Below are 18,368 nucleotides of genomic sequence, written 5' to 3' on the forward strand. Positions count from 1 at the left end.
ACTTCTGAAAGCCAAAGTTCATGTATTCTAATGTCAGATTTTGTCAAACCAACAGTCCAAAACTAAAATAGATTTGATTCCCTATCACTGAATACAAAAAAAAGTGAAACTAGTTAGTTTCAGGCATGTTAGCTTAACTAATACCTTAAAATAGTTATCATTCCAGCTCTATAAACACTGAAAACAATTGCAGACAAATATCATTCATAGACTTTAATAAATAACTAACTCAGAGTCCAGATAAAAACTAACCACTACATACAAATACATGACATTCAAAAGAACAACAAAACTCGTGCTTTATAAAGAAAATGTGTTTAACATGTATACTTTATTGTATGTTTAATATGTTAATAAGATCATGTCTTTTGTTTGTTATTGGGTAGCATATACATTAGTACATGATATTTGAACATTTAATGATTGAATACTTAATTATACGGTGTATAATCCATAAGTATTTGTTAACGTAGTAGTGTATCGAAGAGCAATGCCTACAACTACTAATGTTTTTTTGATCATTAAGGTGTGCTAGTAGGATAGACAGAAGGATGTTCATTATTGATCCCATACTGGTCAGTATAGACAGGAGGCAGAGTGAGGGGCCCTAGAGGCTAGAGCATATCCGTATGAATGAGTCACTAATCTGTAGTGTATAGGAGCTATGGGAAGTTGAAACAACTGCTCTGTCAGGGTCTGTACTGTAATAAGCAGACATTTAAACCATGTCCAAAAAGCTTTTTAATGACAATACATCAGGTTATATGAAGTTTACCGTAAAACAAGCACGGTGAAAATGAGAGTATTGTATAAAAAGCGACATAGCGGGGGGACAGTGCTGGGCGCAGTGCTGAGGGTGCAGCCTGAACATATTGTACTTCAGAGGAAACTAACCGGCAGCTTTCGAGTGTAAATCAATGACCACGGAGATTGTGTTAACGACATAGCTGTACTTGTCATTGAGCAGTTCTGTAAATGCACACTATCTTATTAATGGAGCTGCTCAGCCAACTCCCCGGTTAATACCTCAGTAATACTACAAGCCTCATTCAGCCACGTGTCGCTATGCGCGCATGTGGCCTCGCTCGCCAGTAAAATACCCCGTTACTAACACGTCGAAACCCGCGTGTGTGCAGCTATTTGGGTGTCACTTAGTTAAAATGAGCAAACCGGTACCTCATTGGGGTTGTTGCTGGTCAGAAAGTCGCTGTTCCCGGCATTTAAATCCTCGACATTCCCCCTCCACCGCACCGCCATCTTGCTGCTCCACATGGTCCGCTGGGAGGCCGTAGAGAGACACGTGGTCCGCGAGTGGAAGCGCGGGAAAACCACCGACCTGGGATCAGATTGAGACCGCCAGCTCCACTAGTGGAAGCAAAGAGAGGAGTTGAAATCAGATCCTAGGTCAGCTGTATATCCTGTGAAGTCCTCATTGATTGAGTTTTCTCTTGAAAACTAGCTACAGGTTTTATTTTGCTGCAGATACTCAGCAGGTAATGCACATACGCTCCTTTTCCATTGAATATTTGTTAAATATGGTAGATAAATATAAATAAGTGGTCTGTTTAAGAAACATGTGTAAAGATGTGTTAATTTCTCTGTGACAGCTAATACATGGAACAAATGTTTGTTTCAGCTTCCATATAACATTTGTAGCATTTATTAAAAATGTGGCTGGACTTTAAATACAGTCTATGCTTTGAATACAGGATTTTTCTACATTTACATTTTTTTGTATTGCTCAAAAGCGACACCTTGCGTCCGAATGACAACACCAACATTTCTTGCCTAATGCACATAAAGCAGATGCATGACAGGCGACAGAAATAACCCTAATACACTATCACACAGCAGGCTTTATATTGGCTTACCCGTAATATAGGCTAACAATCCGAGGTGGAAGAAGTACTCAGATCTTGTACTTAAGTAAAAGTACCAGAGTGTATAGTGTACTCTGTTACAAGTAAAAGTCTTGCGATCAAAAATATTACTCAAGTTAAAGTACAAAAGCATTAGCATGAAAATACATTTAAATTACCTAAAGTAAAAGTACTTTCAAAATACTATGTATTATATGTTTTCATTATATTGATGTATTAATGTGTTTATCAAAGCTGGTAAAGGTGCAGCTTTTAATAACTTTATATACTGCAGGGTAGCTTGTGAATTTACTCCAGGTGTAACTAAAGTCTAATTTAAGAGTTGATTATATTTCACATCATTAATCAAAATGTGTAAAGTGACTAAAGGTATTAAATAAATGTAGTGGAGTAAAAGTACATGATCACCTCTAAATTGTAGTTGAGTAGAAGTACAAAGTAGCATAAAATGGGAATGCTGAAGTAAAGTACAAGTATCTCAAAATTGTAGTACAGTACTTCAGTAAATGTACTTAGTTACTTCCCACCTCTGCTAACAATCATATTATAATCAAATGTACCAACTAATACAGACAGGCCTGCAGGTAGTTTTGGAAATGTACAGGCTTAAGGACTTGTGATATGCAGCATTTCAGAACAATACAATATACAATACAGCTTTCTTTGTAAAGCACTTTAAAACCTCAAGAAAGTACAGATAAATAAATAAAATACAAAAATGACAGACCACTACATAGGGTAAATTACAAATAAATAAACAATAATAACAACAATAAACAAGAACAAAATAATAACAGGCATATAGTTAAAACACTACTAGACTATTTTAAAAGCCACAATCTACAAAGTGTTGAACAACAGGTGGGTTTGAAGAAGCGATTTAAAAACAGACAGTGTACAATGAGTGGAAACACTTATCTTGAAATTGAAAGAAACTCTATATCTTAAAAGCTCCATTATTTCCCATGTTATAATAAATTAGAACATCATGAAAAAATCCAAGTAGGGTAGACATAAAATGTGGTCATTTTATAATCAACCCTTATCCTTGGTTTAGGTGTGTCAAACAGCAAAGTAAAGAATGTATCTGCTTCCTGTGGCCTGCTTCATACCCAGAACAAACATAGATTATCTTCATGTTCAGACACAGCAATATTGATGTGTTGACTTGGCTGATTAACGTGTGTACACACCCTCCAACAATACCTGGTTCACTGTCAGGGCCTAACAACTCTGTTACTAACCCGTTTGAAATGGCACCTTCAGGTGCCTGAGAGACATGCCTGCACACAAATAATGTAATGCACAGCAGTCTAGGATAGTTTTTATTTTTCTTGATATATTGTGACTTTAATTAAATTACACCTTTATTCCCAGACTTCTCAAAGAACACATTCAAATATGCAGAACGTTTTTAACATTAGCACGCGAGCAAAGTCCAGGGGTTTGAAAATGATTCAAATTAACTAATTAGCAATGAGAATAGGGACCACATGCACATTTAACAATTACAAACAAACACACAAAGGAGGGGGTAAGAGTTAATGCACACACATTTGTTGAATCAGCGTAAATATTTGAAACCAATACACAATGCCTTAAAGCCTTACTGCAAATGATTCTAGTATATCTTTATAATTTATATATTTTGAATATTCAGCTTGCGCCTGCATTTTGGGTCTCTTTACATAACTAGACATTTCCATCATTTAAAAAAAGGGGAAATGAGTCCATAAAAGATATAGCAATCATCCATATCTAAATTAAAGTGCTTGATGCTCAAATTTGACCTTTTAACTTGAATTATTTGCAAAAATAATGCCACTCCAACAACCTCTACATGTCCTATATAGCTTCAGTTTTAAGTCTTTGAAATACTTAAAATGTGTTCAGGCCTCAGAAAGTATTTGTACAGGCACTATAATATTATGATTGAATACATTTAAATGCATTCATGGCTTGTTTTCACATGACGTATCGTCTTGTTCAGGCCCTGCATGACTCTGGAGTCCCATGAATCAGAACCAGCGTTATAATAAATATATGTTTTGTTTACACTCCACCCTCCACTGCTTCACACTGATATATGACGAATACTAATTATAACGTCTGCAAACACAGCTGTCTAAGACCCACAGCAGCAGCAAACATCGTGCTCCACTGACAAATCTTATTATGGACTTTGGCTGGTTGAAAACATTTACATAATAAGTACAGCAGCCAATTTCCCCCCTCTTATGTCTTAGTAAGCATCTCATCAGCATGTTTCAGTGGTGCAGGAGTTGGACACTCCTTTTACTTAATCCAGGCTAACCAATCCAGCTTGACTAACTGACATCTTGTTCAGCCCCACCCTGTGCCTTAAACAGTTTTGGATCAACAGTGCTAAAACTTCTGGTTAAATAGAATATTATATATATCCTATATTGGATCGTCATTCATCTCGTCCCTCTAGAAACAGATACACTGTTGGTGTGAATGAGCTATTATTAACACTTAACACATTCTATCTAGTTGTCATGCTGTTGTCTCAAAATACCAAGAAGAGTATTGCCCCGAAATGCAGGAAGGTATATCCTTTATGTATTGGCATTGGGATTTTTGGCATCTTCCTTTTAAGATCATTTTTGCATATGGTATAACTTTTGGGTCAATGGGAATAATAGAATAACATTTAAATGCTGTTTTGAAATACTTCTACAGCATTTTAGAGGCACTGAATTATGACACGCTTTAATATTTTGAGATAAACCGGCCCTGTACTGTATCGGATAATATTCTATCCAGCGTACAATGAAGATAAGTGTGGTGAGGTTTTTTCTCCACTAGATGGGGATGTTACACATCTCCCACTCCCACTTTAACTTTTAGCCCTCTAAAGTTCTGAATGAGTTAATTCCCATTAGCTGATATCCAGTAATGCATCAGATATTCACATCTGAATGAAACGGCTGCATAATTAATTCAGGTTCGCCACCTGTTCATGTTTTGTGGAGTTATCTTGTATCATCTTCCTGTTTGTCTATGGAGGGCTATGGATGTGTCTGGCCTGTTATCTCGTGCATACCAGAAAGGAGTTGACCTTTCTGCTGAATGTCATGACGGTACACAGAGTCTGAATTAGATTAGTTGGGAGGGAAATATGCTCACAGACACACACTTTAACAAGACAGCACATATTCTCTGTTCATTTAAAATAAATAAGTAGACAACACCTTGGAACTTCCTCGGTTCATTATTTACATTAACACAAGTATTCTTTGCGTAAACCATTTTCTCAAATATAATGGTCCAATATGCAACCAGGCAATATTTGTTTGAATAATGTGCTTATTTGCATGTTATCCTGACAAAAAAAAGGTTTGTTTTAAGGAATGACACTGAAAAGTTTGGTGTTAGTACTACCGAAGTGGATATTTCTGGCTCAGAATATCGGCTTTTAAAGTTATACATTGTATATTTACATACATTTTGCAGACACTACAGGTGACACAGGGTAAACATTTAACAATTGAAACCACCAGGAAACCTCCCCAGTTAATAATATATATATATCTTTCTATGTGTTACAAATGTTTCTAAATATACAAATGAGGCATTACCTAGACTTAAAAATAAAACATTTGTAAAATTACACATACATATCTACCAGTCCAAAAGAAGACAGCTTAAACTCTTGAAACTGACCCCAAAAATAATGCCTCTAATGTGTCGTCTCAATCCCACATCTTCCTCCATAAAGTTGCTTTATCTCTCTTTACCCCCGTCGCGCTTACTCACACAGACCCCCCCTCGCTTCATTGCCCACAACTCTTGAAGCACATTACTGCTTGAAATGGGGCCAAAGCATCCTCCCGTCTCCAGCGGGTGAGGTGCGAGTGTGTGCAGAGGCATGTGTATAAGTGTAAGTGTGTTCAGGGGGGGCGGTTGTGTCTAACTGGGTCACCTTACTGCAGCATCCAGCCACCATGTCAGTACATGGCCCCACACGCTCAGACACACACATATATTTAACCTACTCTGTCTTCCTTTCCACTCGGGCTACTTTTGGTTTGAAATACAAAATGCACTCACTCATTTTCCCTGATTCCCTTAAGCTAAATGTGACAGACGTTACTCTCATTCTCTGGGGGGACAGAGGAAGTAGAGTAAAGAAAGAAAGAAAAAACATCTTTCTTGTGTTTTTCTTCCATGTTCCTCTCGCTCGTCATCTCTCCCTCCTCCCTCTCTCACTCTTGACCTGCAGGAGTCTCCCACAGTGCTCCTTTGGCATGTTTGAATTTTTTAAAAACCCACAAGGTCTTAGGAGTCAGGTATGTGCTTTCCCCTCTGCTTCCTGCACACTTACTGTTTTGTGTGTGTGTGTGTAAGCATTTCTCTATACGACTCCCAGTTGTGTGCACGCACTTCTTTGACCTTTCACATATTGTGTAACGCTGGAGGCCGTGTGTTTATAAAAAGGCAAAAGACCTGTGATCTTTAACTTGACACCTTCTCCACTCAGGCGTTACTTTGAGGCTGCAGAGTTAGCGAGTTGTTTTGCCGTTGTTTGATTTCTCTTTGCTTGAAGTAAGTCTCCTTTTTCTTCAGCTTTCAGAGCGGGGAAGAGGAATTCCCTCCCACATGGTGCCGAGAACATCTGTTAGTGAGAAATGAAGGCATGAGAGAAAGAAGAGGAGGAGGAGGAAGGGGACTTGCATTAATACAAGTGGGGGAAACAAAGGAGACAGAGAAAGAACAAGAGGGCGTGCAGAGAGGTGGAAAGGAGAGACGACATCAGCAGGAGCAGACCACCCCTTCGACAGAGCAGCAGAGGTGAGGGACGCAGTGACTTACAGGTGTGCAGGTTCACGGGCGCACATGCACACACAAACACACTCAGCGTGGTAACAGAAGTCGACATCAATAATGTAGCTGAGAGGAACAGGATTCAGATTCTGCCTTACATAAGAGTTTACAGAGAGTTGGCTGTCTCAGAACATACTCTTTCATTCTCCGCTTCGCCCTCAGGCGGGATGCACACAGGATTTCTCAAGCTAGATTAAAAGTGTTCCGCAACAAAACCAAGGCTAGAGCCCCTTTTACCTTCAGTCTGCTGACTTCAGGTGATTTGTTTTATTTTCAGGGGCAACATTTCTCAGTTGTGTCTTGTCCCTAATTTAGTTGATGTTACATTATTGAAGTTTCATCATTGAAACAAGCCTGTTGTTTGAAGCAGGCATGTTGGCAAGTACTTATCCTTCCTACGTACTTTTCATACTTGAACTTTGTCTGCAGCTATGGACAGATCGGTATGGCACAACCTGCCAGGAGCCAAAGAGCATTGTTGTTCCAGGTCACAGGGGTCAAAAAGACATAATTAGGTTTAGCAGGAGTCAATATTTACTATTTGGATAGAATAGATAAGAGGAAAAAAAAATCTAAAACAGGCTTTATCAATATTTTAGATTTGGTAGCAGCGTGATCCAATGTTGGTTTGTGGTTGATTTCATATTTGGTCAATAGTGAAATATATCAGCAACCATTGGATGGATTCCCATGACATTTCTTTCAAACATTCATAATACCTGGAGAATGTATCCTAATGTCGTTTGTAGTGCCGGGACTTTTTGTCTAGCTCCAACATGAGGTTGACATTTTCCCCTCTATATGAATTATAACTTAAATGATTAACCCGATTTTTTTGTAGCTCCACCATCAGGTAAAAAACATGTGTTTATGACCAAATACCTGAACAACTAATAATGACCTTCCCATAATCATTATCTGTACTTACCAACAAATGCTCTTGCAGGTAAGAAAATAACTGTGCCTGTTCTTCACAAAGCTGCTAGCATGGCCATAGACCAAATACTAAAAACACCTTTGAGCTTGGTTTTAGTTTAACTAATTTAACTGTCTTAAATCCCTCTCACTATTCTCGTGAGCGTTATTTCATGCAGCAGGTGGTGTTTTTCCATGAAAAGTCTCCAAAGAACCACACAGAGACGTATTTAGCATTGGTAAGGAACACATATTCCCCCAGGAGGTGATGACCAAAACAGAGCTAAAAGTGTGCGTTTTGTACTTTGACATCAAGAACCCAAAATCCTAACAAATGACAACTTATAACTATTTAAGGTGATAATATGTCAATGCTGTGTTTATAACTTGTTGCGCCACTCTCAAGTTAAGCTTAAACAAATCTTTCATTTCAGATCCAAACAAGATTATTATACACACAGGAATCAAGCGAATCAAACTGAGACCTTTTAGAGGGGATGTAGGCCGGAGCAGGAAACTGTGATACAGAAATTGCTTTCATGTTCTCCTTTGTCATCGTCTTCTCTGATGCCTTTTCTTCAGATTCTTGTTTGTTTGTGCTGTCTTTCATACTCTGGCCTCAACAGCTTTCTTTGTTATTCATCTGTCTTAGGCGGGCTTTGCCTATCTGCTAACTGGCAAACTGTTGGTGTGTGTGTGTAAGTGTGTGTCTGTGTGTACATATAAATAATTATGGTAAGGTGTAAGACTTGAAAGTATGAACTTGTCAAAACTGTCTCCATTAAACTGTTGTCGGCAGATATGTGTGAATCACAGTTTTCGTGTGTGTGTCTGTGTGTGTGTGCGTTAGTGAGCTCATCATGATTGTGCTAGCCTTTTTCTGCCACATTGCCATGGCGACAGTGCCCTCCCGGGGTAATGGGGGATGAGTGCGCCAGAGCTATTTATTCTCTCTTTCTCCCTCCCTCACTCCCCCCCCTCCCACCAATCCATCCATCCATCAGTCGCCCTCCGTTTCCCTCTCTCCCTCTCTGCCCTCTTCCTTCTGCAACCCTCTCTCTTTCTTTCCGTCTCTGATTGGCTTAACTCTCTCCTCCTCAAAATGAGATGATGCCTAATGAGACAGAGGGTAAGGAATAGACGAAGGGAGACAAAGAGCAAGTGTCTTAAAAAAAGGAAGTACAAAATATGTGGAGGAGGTGATCTATGCAGACTCCTCTTTGCTTCTAAAGAGAAAAGCTGATTAACTCTGTGATGTCATTTTGGAGGGAAACAGCACCGGGTGTCTTAGCTTTCTGTGTATGTGTGTGCACTGTAAAACATGTAGTCAGTTTGTGTGCTTTGGGCTCAATTGGGGTCACGACCTTTGCAATAGTTTGAAGATGTGGAAATATGTGATTGATCAGTGTTTGTATGTACTGGATGTGTTGTGAAAAGCCAAGGTCAGCAACACTTTTGACTGTCTACCTGTTGGCATAGGGGTATTCAAGTGTTGGGTTCCCTTTTCATACTTAAAAAAAAAAGGTTTTGTGTTAAATGAGGAGTTGAATACCACTCTTACTACTGTAAGTTAAATATGAAGCGAATTCCAGCAGCTGGTTAACTTAACTCACCATATAGACTGGAAACAGGGGAATCGAGTGAGCCTGGCTCTGTCCACACGTAGAAGAATCCAGGTAAACACTTCACATATAGTGTTCCCAAACTGTTGAACTATTCCTTCCATCATCGCTTTATTTTCCATTTCCTTTCAGGGCTCACTAGGTTGGGAACTGCCTCTGATTTAAAAATAAAGCTATTTATATCTTATACTTTTCATATTGTCAATAATCCCAAGAACAACCCCATTTCCTACAAAACGACATTACCATACGACTAGACTTCATTCTCTTGAGGGAAACATATTTTCTCCCAGATTTCTTGGAAGTTTTAAACCAGCAACAAAAGTGCTCGGTTAGGTTTGGAAAAATATCACTATTACGAAAGTCAACGTCAATTTCTTATGTACACAGAACACAAACAGCCCTCCCCTAGTGAAAATCATGTTTTCTCCAGACAAAATAAGTTTTCCCGGATTCAGACAATGCTGTTTTATGGTATGGAACGTAATTCGTTATTGCAAGACTAATGGTTCTGAACATTTTAATCGGGAAGAAAAAGGCTGTAATTTGTCATTTCCTTAAACATCTGGGTACTTCAGCTTTTGGTAAGCCTTACTCAAACAGGTGTTAACAGCGCGTATATTGGGGACTAGTTTCAGTGGAGGATTTATACACATTTGGTGTTACAGTAGGTACAGTAGTGAATGAGAAATGAACCACTGTCTCCATTGCAATGAAGAAACCTGTCAGCTGTTGACTCTAGCATTTAACAAAAACATACGGATGACATAATGATAGAAAGATCAGAGCGCGAATTAGACAGGGAAGGTTGGAACGGAAGAAAGAGTAATAAGGAAAAGGGGGAGACGGCAAAGGGAGGAGGGCCGGAGAGATAAATGGCCCAGTAGACAGCGAGATGAGCGGAGAGAGAGAGAGAGAGTGTAACACTGTGTGGCATACTGCAGACAGAGAGACTAACGGAGCGAAAGAGTGAATGGGCAAGAAAGGGAGATGACAAAGAGAGAGAGAGAGAGAGAGAGTAGAGGCACGTCAATCGCCCCCTCCTCCCTTTTACTCCCCCCTTTTCCCTCCATCCCTCCTCCTCCGCCCTCCCTGCCATGTAGCAGACCTTCGCTGGATGGTAACAAGCCACTCAGACTGTGTGTGTGTGTGTGTGTGTGTGTGTGTGTGTGTGTGTGTGTGTGTGTGTGTGTGTGTGTGTGTGTGTGTGTGTGTGTGTGTGTGTGTGTGTGTGTGTGTGTGTGTGTGTGTGTGTGTGTGTGTGTGTGTGTGTGTGTGTGTGTGTGTGTGTGTGTGTGTGTCACTACAGCAGCAGCAGTGGTGAAAAAAAGCCTCTACATATTTAAAGGAGGAAAAAAAAGGAGCCACATCACATGGTTGTTATTCTCTCAAATCTGCCTCTCAGGTCACTTTGACAGTCCACTCTCTCTCCCCCTCTCCCTTCCTGGCTCTATCACACACACACACACACACACACACACACACACACACACACACACACACACACACACACACACACACACACACACACACACACACACACACACACACACACACACACACACACACACACACACACACACACACACACACACACACACACACACACACTCAGCCTCTACTTCCCTCGCTTTTTTCTTTTCCTCTCTTTCTTACTCTCTCCTCCCACCTGAGCTGTAATTTGCAGGGCTGATGAGGGTGAAGGCAGCAGAGGCAGGAACAAAATCCTTCTCACTCTAAAACACACACACACACACACACACACACACACACACACACACACACACACACACACACACACACACACACACACACACACACACACACACACACACACACACACACACACACACACACACACACGTACACATGGTGTGATTCACACTGTATAGCTACAACTGAGAGAATCCGATCCTTTGTGCTCTTTTTTTTAACCTCTTCCTTCCCTCGTTCTCTCTTTTCCTCCCTCATCGTCACTCTCCCCTCCCTCCCTTCTTTCCTCCCTCCCTCCTCCCTCCCTCTCTTTGCTCCCTGGTGGTGTGTGTGTGTCTGTGTGTGTATGTGAACAGTGGGGATAACAGACGCTCATGTGAGCAGCCTCAGTGGCGGCAGCAGTGACTGGTGAGAGAAGAGAGAGCCGGGGATCACAGCCACCATCATTCTGATCGGATTCACACCAGACATGTGAGAAGATGTCCGTGGGCGGCTGCGCGTGTCCCGGTAAGTAGCTGCCGTGGTGATGGTTGCCGTTAACGACAGCCCCGTTGCTGCTGCTGCTGACTTTTTCTGGTCCTTGTTGTTGTTGTATTTTGGTCGGAGAGTGCAGCCGCTGCCGTGGCGTGACTCGGGCAGCGAGAGGCAGGGAGCCCCGGGGCCCTTGGGCTCTGTGTGCAAAGGCTCATGGGAGGTCGCCCTCTGTGATGGCTGAGAGGATGGAGACTAAGGAAACAGCTAGAATAGATCTACATGTATTCTGTTTCATCTTCACTTTTTCTTCAGTCTGATTTGTTGTTTAGTTTGGAGATGAAAATAAAATCTCTGTTGCCGCTGCAAACATCTGGGCATGAAGTTGTTGCTATGGCACCACGAATGCTACTTCTTCTTCTTCTCTACCTCCACCACTTTGTTTTTGTTCTTGCTGATGATTTCTGACCGATGGCCCGGGTTGACAGCAGTTATCTTTTTAAAGTCAACACAGATGTTACACTCACTTATCGGCCTCTCGTGTAGAGATGCCAGAGGAGAATAGGATATAGAGGGATCAGATTCTGACATTTAAAGGGCAAAGGTCACTTGCTCGTATCAAAAGGCCTGCATGATTGATGCTGCGCTTCTTCCCACACCAGCTTTTAATGAGCGTTTGATGTTCCACAGCTCACACAGGAGTATTCATCTAACATGCATAAAGTGTGCGAGACTGTCGGATTCTACTCATTCAGATTTAAAAGCAGTTTCTCAATGACATGTAAAATGCAGCATCATCACATTTGTTTGGCTGTATGAGTTTTGGCATCCCTAAAGCTTGCATTGTTGTATAATGGCCTTGACAATTTGAGTCCTCTTTTTACCCAGAAGTCCTATTGTCACGAGTTCACGGAAGGTCTGTGTGCATTGGTGAGAAGTACTGACCTTGTCTCGCACATTTCAAACTACTGGCATTGCCATTTGTTTATTGCTGCTGCTTTCAATCACATCCACTTCCCCCTCTGTCCTCTCTTGACCCGCTGCTGGGAATCCGATTGACAACACACTTTCATTTCAGTCCAGGCTTCAAAGCGACATGATGACAAACCAGCTCAGCAGTCAGGAGTTTTGCTTGTTACTATTTTTTAATAAAATGTGTTAAAGTTGAGCACCGGGGGCTTCTGGGAGCCGAGCCACCGCGAGCGACCTGCAGGGAGTAATATCCGTCATATTAGACCTCCATATTGAGAGGTGGGCGACCACAAAGGCTGAGGAACTCCCAGCAGTCCCCGAACTGTTTTGTTTGGGTGTCGAGTCCCGGACAGCAAACGGATAATTCTCCTCATTTTATTAGCTTTAATAAGACAGAGGACGGGAAAGAAAGAGGAATCTGGAAATAATCCCTGCTCCACTGAGGCTCAGCCAGGCAGTATATTAAGTGTTATAGCGATTTATGTTGCACTCCTGATAGGACATGAAATATAATCCCATTGCTGAAAAAGTATTCATAATAATGATAGATGTAGTCAGGAACTACTGCCACACAATATGCAGCAGCAAGAGGAATAAGTGTGTGTGTGTGTGTGTGTGTGTGTGTGTGTGTGTGTGTGTGTGTGTGTGTGTGTGTGTGTGTGTGTGTGTGTGTGTGTGTGTGTGTGTGTGTGTGTGTGTGTGTGTGTGTGTGTGTGTGTGTGTGTGTGTGTGTGTGTGTGTGTGTGTGTGTGTGTGTGTGTGTGTGTGTGTGTGTGTGTGTGTGTGTGTGTGTGTGTGGGGTGTATCACCCTGACGTGGCCTCTTCTCTCTCCTGCCTCCCAGGCCTCAGTGGCCGCTGTGGTCAGCCCTCAAACAGCAGGGATGTGGATTCAGAAATCTAGCCGACCACGCATCCAGCATCAGATTACTCTGTTGCCAGCCATGACTTTAATCATTAGAAAGATGGAAACACTAACTGGGCCCTTGTTCTGCGGTTTGGAAAATCTTTTTCGCTGACAGATTATTTCAAAGGCGGAAAGTTTAGGGAGGCAAATTAAGAGACAACTCATCCCTGCCTCTACAGTCGTATGCATTAGATATTATCCGGATAAAAGACACTCACAAAACGTTTATAATGGAGCATTTGATGTATTTTTAAAAATACATTACATGAATGATTTAAAAGCTGTCTTTTTATCATGATAGAGAAGTGAAAAATGGTGCCCTGATTACATTTTTTTATGCAAAAAAAATCTAATGTATTTATTTATGTTGTAGGATTTATGAAAAATGTATTTAAGAATGATTGGTTTTCACAAAATAGAAGATCTGTTTCCATGTCTTAGTGTCATTTCACAAGTTCGTAATCATATCGTGAACGGCAATTATTTTACCCATGATTATTGTAATTTCGCCATATCCCTAGGTCGAAAGACACACAATTCAAGTAAAAAATATGTAGAAAAGTGGACAAAAAGAGAGAGATATTGTCTCAGTGATCAAACCAGACATCTAAGCCATCAGCAAGGACAAACTCTAGACAAACCAGACGACAATTTGCCTTGAACACATGAGGAAACATGGTGTACCAGCGTTTAATGTGACCGCATGCACACAAGAGTTTCCGTGTGTGTGCACGCGTTTTCAATCTGTGTGCGCAGCGCCCCATGCTATGAAGGCAAACGCTGCCACCTCAGCCGTTAAACAAGCCTCAGCAGAGGCAGGAGCGTTTGTTTAGAACCGGGCCTTAGCTATCTTGCGGTCAGATTGCATACTTAATCAACGTGGTCATGGAAATTTCCAAAGCGACGTTACGACCGCACACTTATGCACTCCATTTTTGCTCTCATATTGTTCTCTGTGGTGTTCCCCCTTTTTTTTCTTGCCTCAGTTTCTCCGCTTTAGGGATTGTCCCTGTTTTTTGTTAAGATTTATTTTCCTCTTACGGGAAAAGAGCTGCTTCTCTTTAGCAAAATACATTTTCTTGATGAAAGCAACATAAGTAAAGTTATAACTTTGTAAAAGATCAACAAGTCATTCATTTTATTTTCTATCATGCAATCCCGGAGGTCTGAAACAATGTGTGTGGTGAGTCAAACTTCACCTCTACAACGTGACGCAAATGAAAACCAATGTAAACACTGCCTCCAAATGTGGAACAATCACTTCCATTGACTCAACTTAATATGAACCCGGAGCTTGACCCCATACAGTGATGCTGGTTATAGCACACTTATGCCTCCACTTGCTTTTATACACTAAAACAACTTAGAAACGGGTCAATAGATGCTGTATGATTATAGATTATGGAATATAATGTAAAACTACAAAGTCTCTCTGCAGTCGTCCCCGTTCTCTTTCTCCCAGTCTCTCTTGTTTACATTCCAGAGCCGTGTTCAACACACAGGGACCCTCCCCCTTCTTGTGTGGGCTCAGAGTGTGTGTGCGTGTGTGTGTGTGTGTGTGTGTGTGTGTGTGTGTGTGTGCACGTGCGTGCGTGCGCAGCATGTGCCCCAACATGTGGATGACATAAACATCGTAGTGGGGATGTGCAGCGATACATTCAGGGGAAATCAGACAATAGAGTGTGCTCTCGGCAGATACAGATGTTTAACGTTCAATCAGACTCTGCGCTGACCTACACAGACCTTCCATTACAACCCCCCCCCCCCCCCCCCCCCCCCCCTCACATCTTCCCCTTTCACACTGTTTCCCTATGCAGTGTGTATATACCTTCATCCTTGCTCCCCCCCTCCCCTCACTCCCTTGTTCTCTTTGACTCCCTTGATTGCTAGCGTATGTTGCCTGGCTGACTGGCTGGCTAGATGAGGGAAGGGGAGAGGAGGAGAGAGGGAGGAGAGAAGGGGGAAGGGACTGTGCCCTCTCATGCAGAGAGTCACATGGTGTCCCTGATTGGAGGAAAATGAGTAAAGACTGCAGCGCGGCTGAAATGGTAACAGACAAAACGCACAAAGGCTGAGCTGTTTAGAAACGGGTTGCACAACAAGAGAGAGCCTGAGGAGGGGGGGAGAGAGAGAGAGAAGGAGTGAGTGAGAGAGAGAGAAGGAGTGAGCAGATACTGAGGAGGGATGTGGATTAAGAGAGAGGTAGAGGAGGAGGGAGGGCGACAAGAAAGGGAAGCAAGGAGAGAAGAGAGGTCACGGGGGAGGTGGGAGGGGGAAAAGAAGATGCACATAAAAATAGGAAAGAGGGAGATGAGCACCGTAGGAGCGCAGGAGGAGAGGGTTGGGAGGGAGAGATGGGTGAGACGGAGTGAGAGAGAGAGGGATCAGACTGTGTTTCTATGTTTTCTGCAAGGCTGAGTGGTGACGTGATTGGCTGAAGGGTGGTGTGTGTGGTGGGGGGGGTGGGGTGGGGGGGGTACAGACCTGACTCTGAGATCAGAGACAGACAAAATGGCTCCCAGAGAACAGAGAACGCAGCATCAGGGCACTGTCATCCCCCCTCACACAGCTGTCAGCTGGCACACACACACACACACACACACACACACACACACACACACACACACACACACACACACACACACACACACACACACACACACACACACACACACACACACACACACACACACACACACACACACACACACACACACACACACACACACACACACACACTCTCTTAAAGGCAAAGCCACCTGTGAAATGCCAGTGCGAGGGGTAAAATCTGAGGATGGTGACTAATAATGCAGAGCTTTAAGTTACTATATTATTTGCATGTCATTCTTTTGGATACTAATATAACAATAATATATATTAGTTCTCCCACCAGGGCACTTTTTGCTGATTTAATCCCCTCACCAGTCGGCCTGCACTGACATGTGAGGCTGCTGAAGTTCCCTTGTTGCAGTGAGTCTGTGTTCGCCTGCCAGAGAGAATCCTGAGTGAGAAAACACTGTAGGGCAGCATGAAAACAAACACACTGGCTCGTCAGGGCCAGCAGAGGGCGCTGCCTTCAAAGGAGCCGCTGATTGTAGGTCACATACAGTCTATGGTCACATCTCATTTCTCCCCCCCATGTAATGATCCAATGAAGTCCTGACTGTAAATCAAAGGGAGAGCGATCGCTTTGTGCAGAGTAGCAAAGGCATAATTTGCATACAGTTTCAATCATGAAGCTCATTAGCATAACAACTTTGATTATTGTTCTTTTGTCTGTTGTTGCTGCCGCATCAAAAGCTATATCGTGTCTGATAAATAAGCAGTGGTTGAATTTTTTATTTTATAAATAAGCTCGGCAATGCCGAAATACTTTTGGAATTCATTTTCAATTTATGAAGAACATTTATACAATTTTTACTAAATGTGTTTGAATCATATTAAATAAGATTATTAATATTGTTTAGTTATAAACTAGAACTGGATGACAAGTAAAAGTTATGTTAGTTACATTTATAAAAAGACGGTTCAAGTTAAATGAATCTTGGATCTGGGTTGGACTCTTTTGCTTTAACTGCTTAGTTTGAAGAAGTTATCTATCTGAGCTTTCCCCTTTCATGTAGTGTTATACTGTATAGGTTTGTGTGCATGTAAACGGTCTGCAAAGGCTAAAATCCAAAAGTTTACTCCAGCGGGAGTTTCTTTGCCACACTCCCCCCTTGTCTGAAACGCCTCTATTGTATTCCTTTGTTTACTATTATAACGTAGTGACATCACCATGTCACACTCGAGCTTCTATTGGCTAGCGCTCCTACACATTGTACGTGATAGGCAAAGGGGCAGGACATCTCTAAGCGGTTCAGCAAGTCAGTCTTGATTACTTTGGCTTTACAAGTTACATGAGCAAAACATCAATGTGCAAAACATGATTTAATTAACGGTTTCTTATCTTTAACCCAACATTTACTTTCATCTGCCATAACGAACCAACATTTTCCCCAACCTTTCCTAATCAACACATTTTTTCAAGGTTGCGACGACTTTATTGCAATATTCCAACACCACTTGAATGCAGCATAAATATCACTTTATGTTGTATTCAGCTAAGGTGAAGGTAATTTCTTTCGTCTTTAATTTAATTTGTAACAGTGCACAATATTCCGTCTGATTTAAGTCATTAGATGTTATGTTTGTGAAATCTGAATCAATAGAAGATCACAGAAAAATGTAGTTTAGTTTAAAAGTACAGGTCGAGGTATAAAATATAGTGCAAAATGAGAGTAACGTACAAGTTCCACTGCAGTTAAGTGTTGGAGATTCTGACTGGCAGACTGTTTGATCTAAACTGACTTATTCCTCAGAAATAGTGTCAGCTTGTCCTGGAGCTGAATCAGACACACAGATCTCTGTCCCTCCATCTGATCCAGGAAGAGAGCAAAGAGGCCTGAGCGGCCAAGTGTATCAAATCTGGCAGATAGTGTCCACAGAAAAGAGCCCCAGAGACATTGAGCTTCCATATAAAGGAACGGGACTGTCTTCACTATTGATGTGTTTACAGTATGTCCGACTTTAAAGGGTAACATGCCATGAAACAGTACCGTTGGTGTGGCACTCAGGGAAAAGCAAAGAGTTAGATCTGTGAAAACAGGAGTGTTTTATTTCTGTTTGGGAGAAAGCTCAAATGAACTGATGTCACCCTAAGCTGCGATCAGTTCACTGAGGGCTGTTTCTGCTCTCACTCCAACAGACTGTCTCCAGATCAGCGATTAACGCTGAAGGCAGGGCCACGGGGACGGTTGTTATCAGAACTCTGGCAGATGTGTGCGCCGCTCAGTTTCCTGTTGACTAGTGAGTGGAAGTGGCAGGCTGCACACATTTGCACATACACAGGCGACCCGTGCGTGAGAGCACACACACATTTACACTCAAACACACTGTAGGCATCCAACCCCCCCCCCCCCTTCTCGTGCCCCTGAGCCTGACAGTCTGGACATGGGAGATATCAGAAAGAAGGGAGAGGCATGAAAACAGAGACCAAAAGT

The 18,368-nt window shown here is 41.9% G+C and overlaps 2 protein-coding genes across 6 annotated transcripts in view; one reads left to right on the forward strand and one right to left on the reverse strand.

The window, feature by feature from the left end:
- Positions 1 to 18,368, reverse strand: part of LOC307034514 (uncharacterized protein) — a 40,249-nt gene that overhangs the window by 18,478 nt on the left and 3,403 nt on the right. The window contains exons 1-2 of one of the 3 annotated variants that reach the window (XM_079673339.1): positions 1,872 to 1,878; positions 1,177 to 1,365 (exon numbers count right to left, since the gene is read on the reverse strand). In XM_079673339.1, the coding sequence (XP_079529465.1) occupies positions 1,177 to 1,272 (96 nt within the window). In that variant the 5' untranslated portion in view covers positions 1,273 to 1,365; positions 1,872 to 1,878. Of the gene's footprint in view, positions 1 to 1,176; positions 1,366 to 1,871; positions 1,879 to 18,368 lie in introns of those variants that run through there. The other 2 variants (XM_079673340.1, XM_079673341.1) reach the window with 2 other exon arrangements.
- Positions 6,440 to 18,368, forward strand: part of ldb1b (LIM-domain binding 1b) — a 33,954-nt gene continuing 22,025 nt past the window's right edge. The window contains exons 1-2 of one of the 3 annotated variants that reach the window (XM_079673394.1): positions 6,440 to 6,695; positions 11,335 to 11,485. In XM_079673394.1, coding sequence (XP_079529520.1) covers positions 11,458 to 11,485 — 28 coding nt within the window. In that variant the 5' untranslated portion in view covers positions 6,440 to 6,695; positions 11,335 to 11,457. The remainder of the gene's footprint in view (positions 6,696 to 11,334; positions 11,486 to 18,368) is intronic. The other 2 variants (XM_079673398.1, XM_079673396.1) reach the window with 2 other exon arrangements.

This window comes from Notothenia rossii (assembly GCF_949606895.1).
Source record: "Notothenia rossii genome assembly, chromosome: 1".
Lineage (NCBI taxonomy): Eukaryota > Metazoa > Chordata > Actinopteri > Perciformes > Nototheniidae > Notothenia > Notothenia rossii.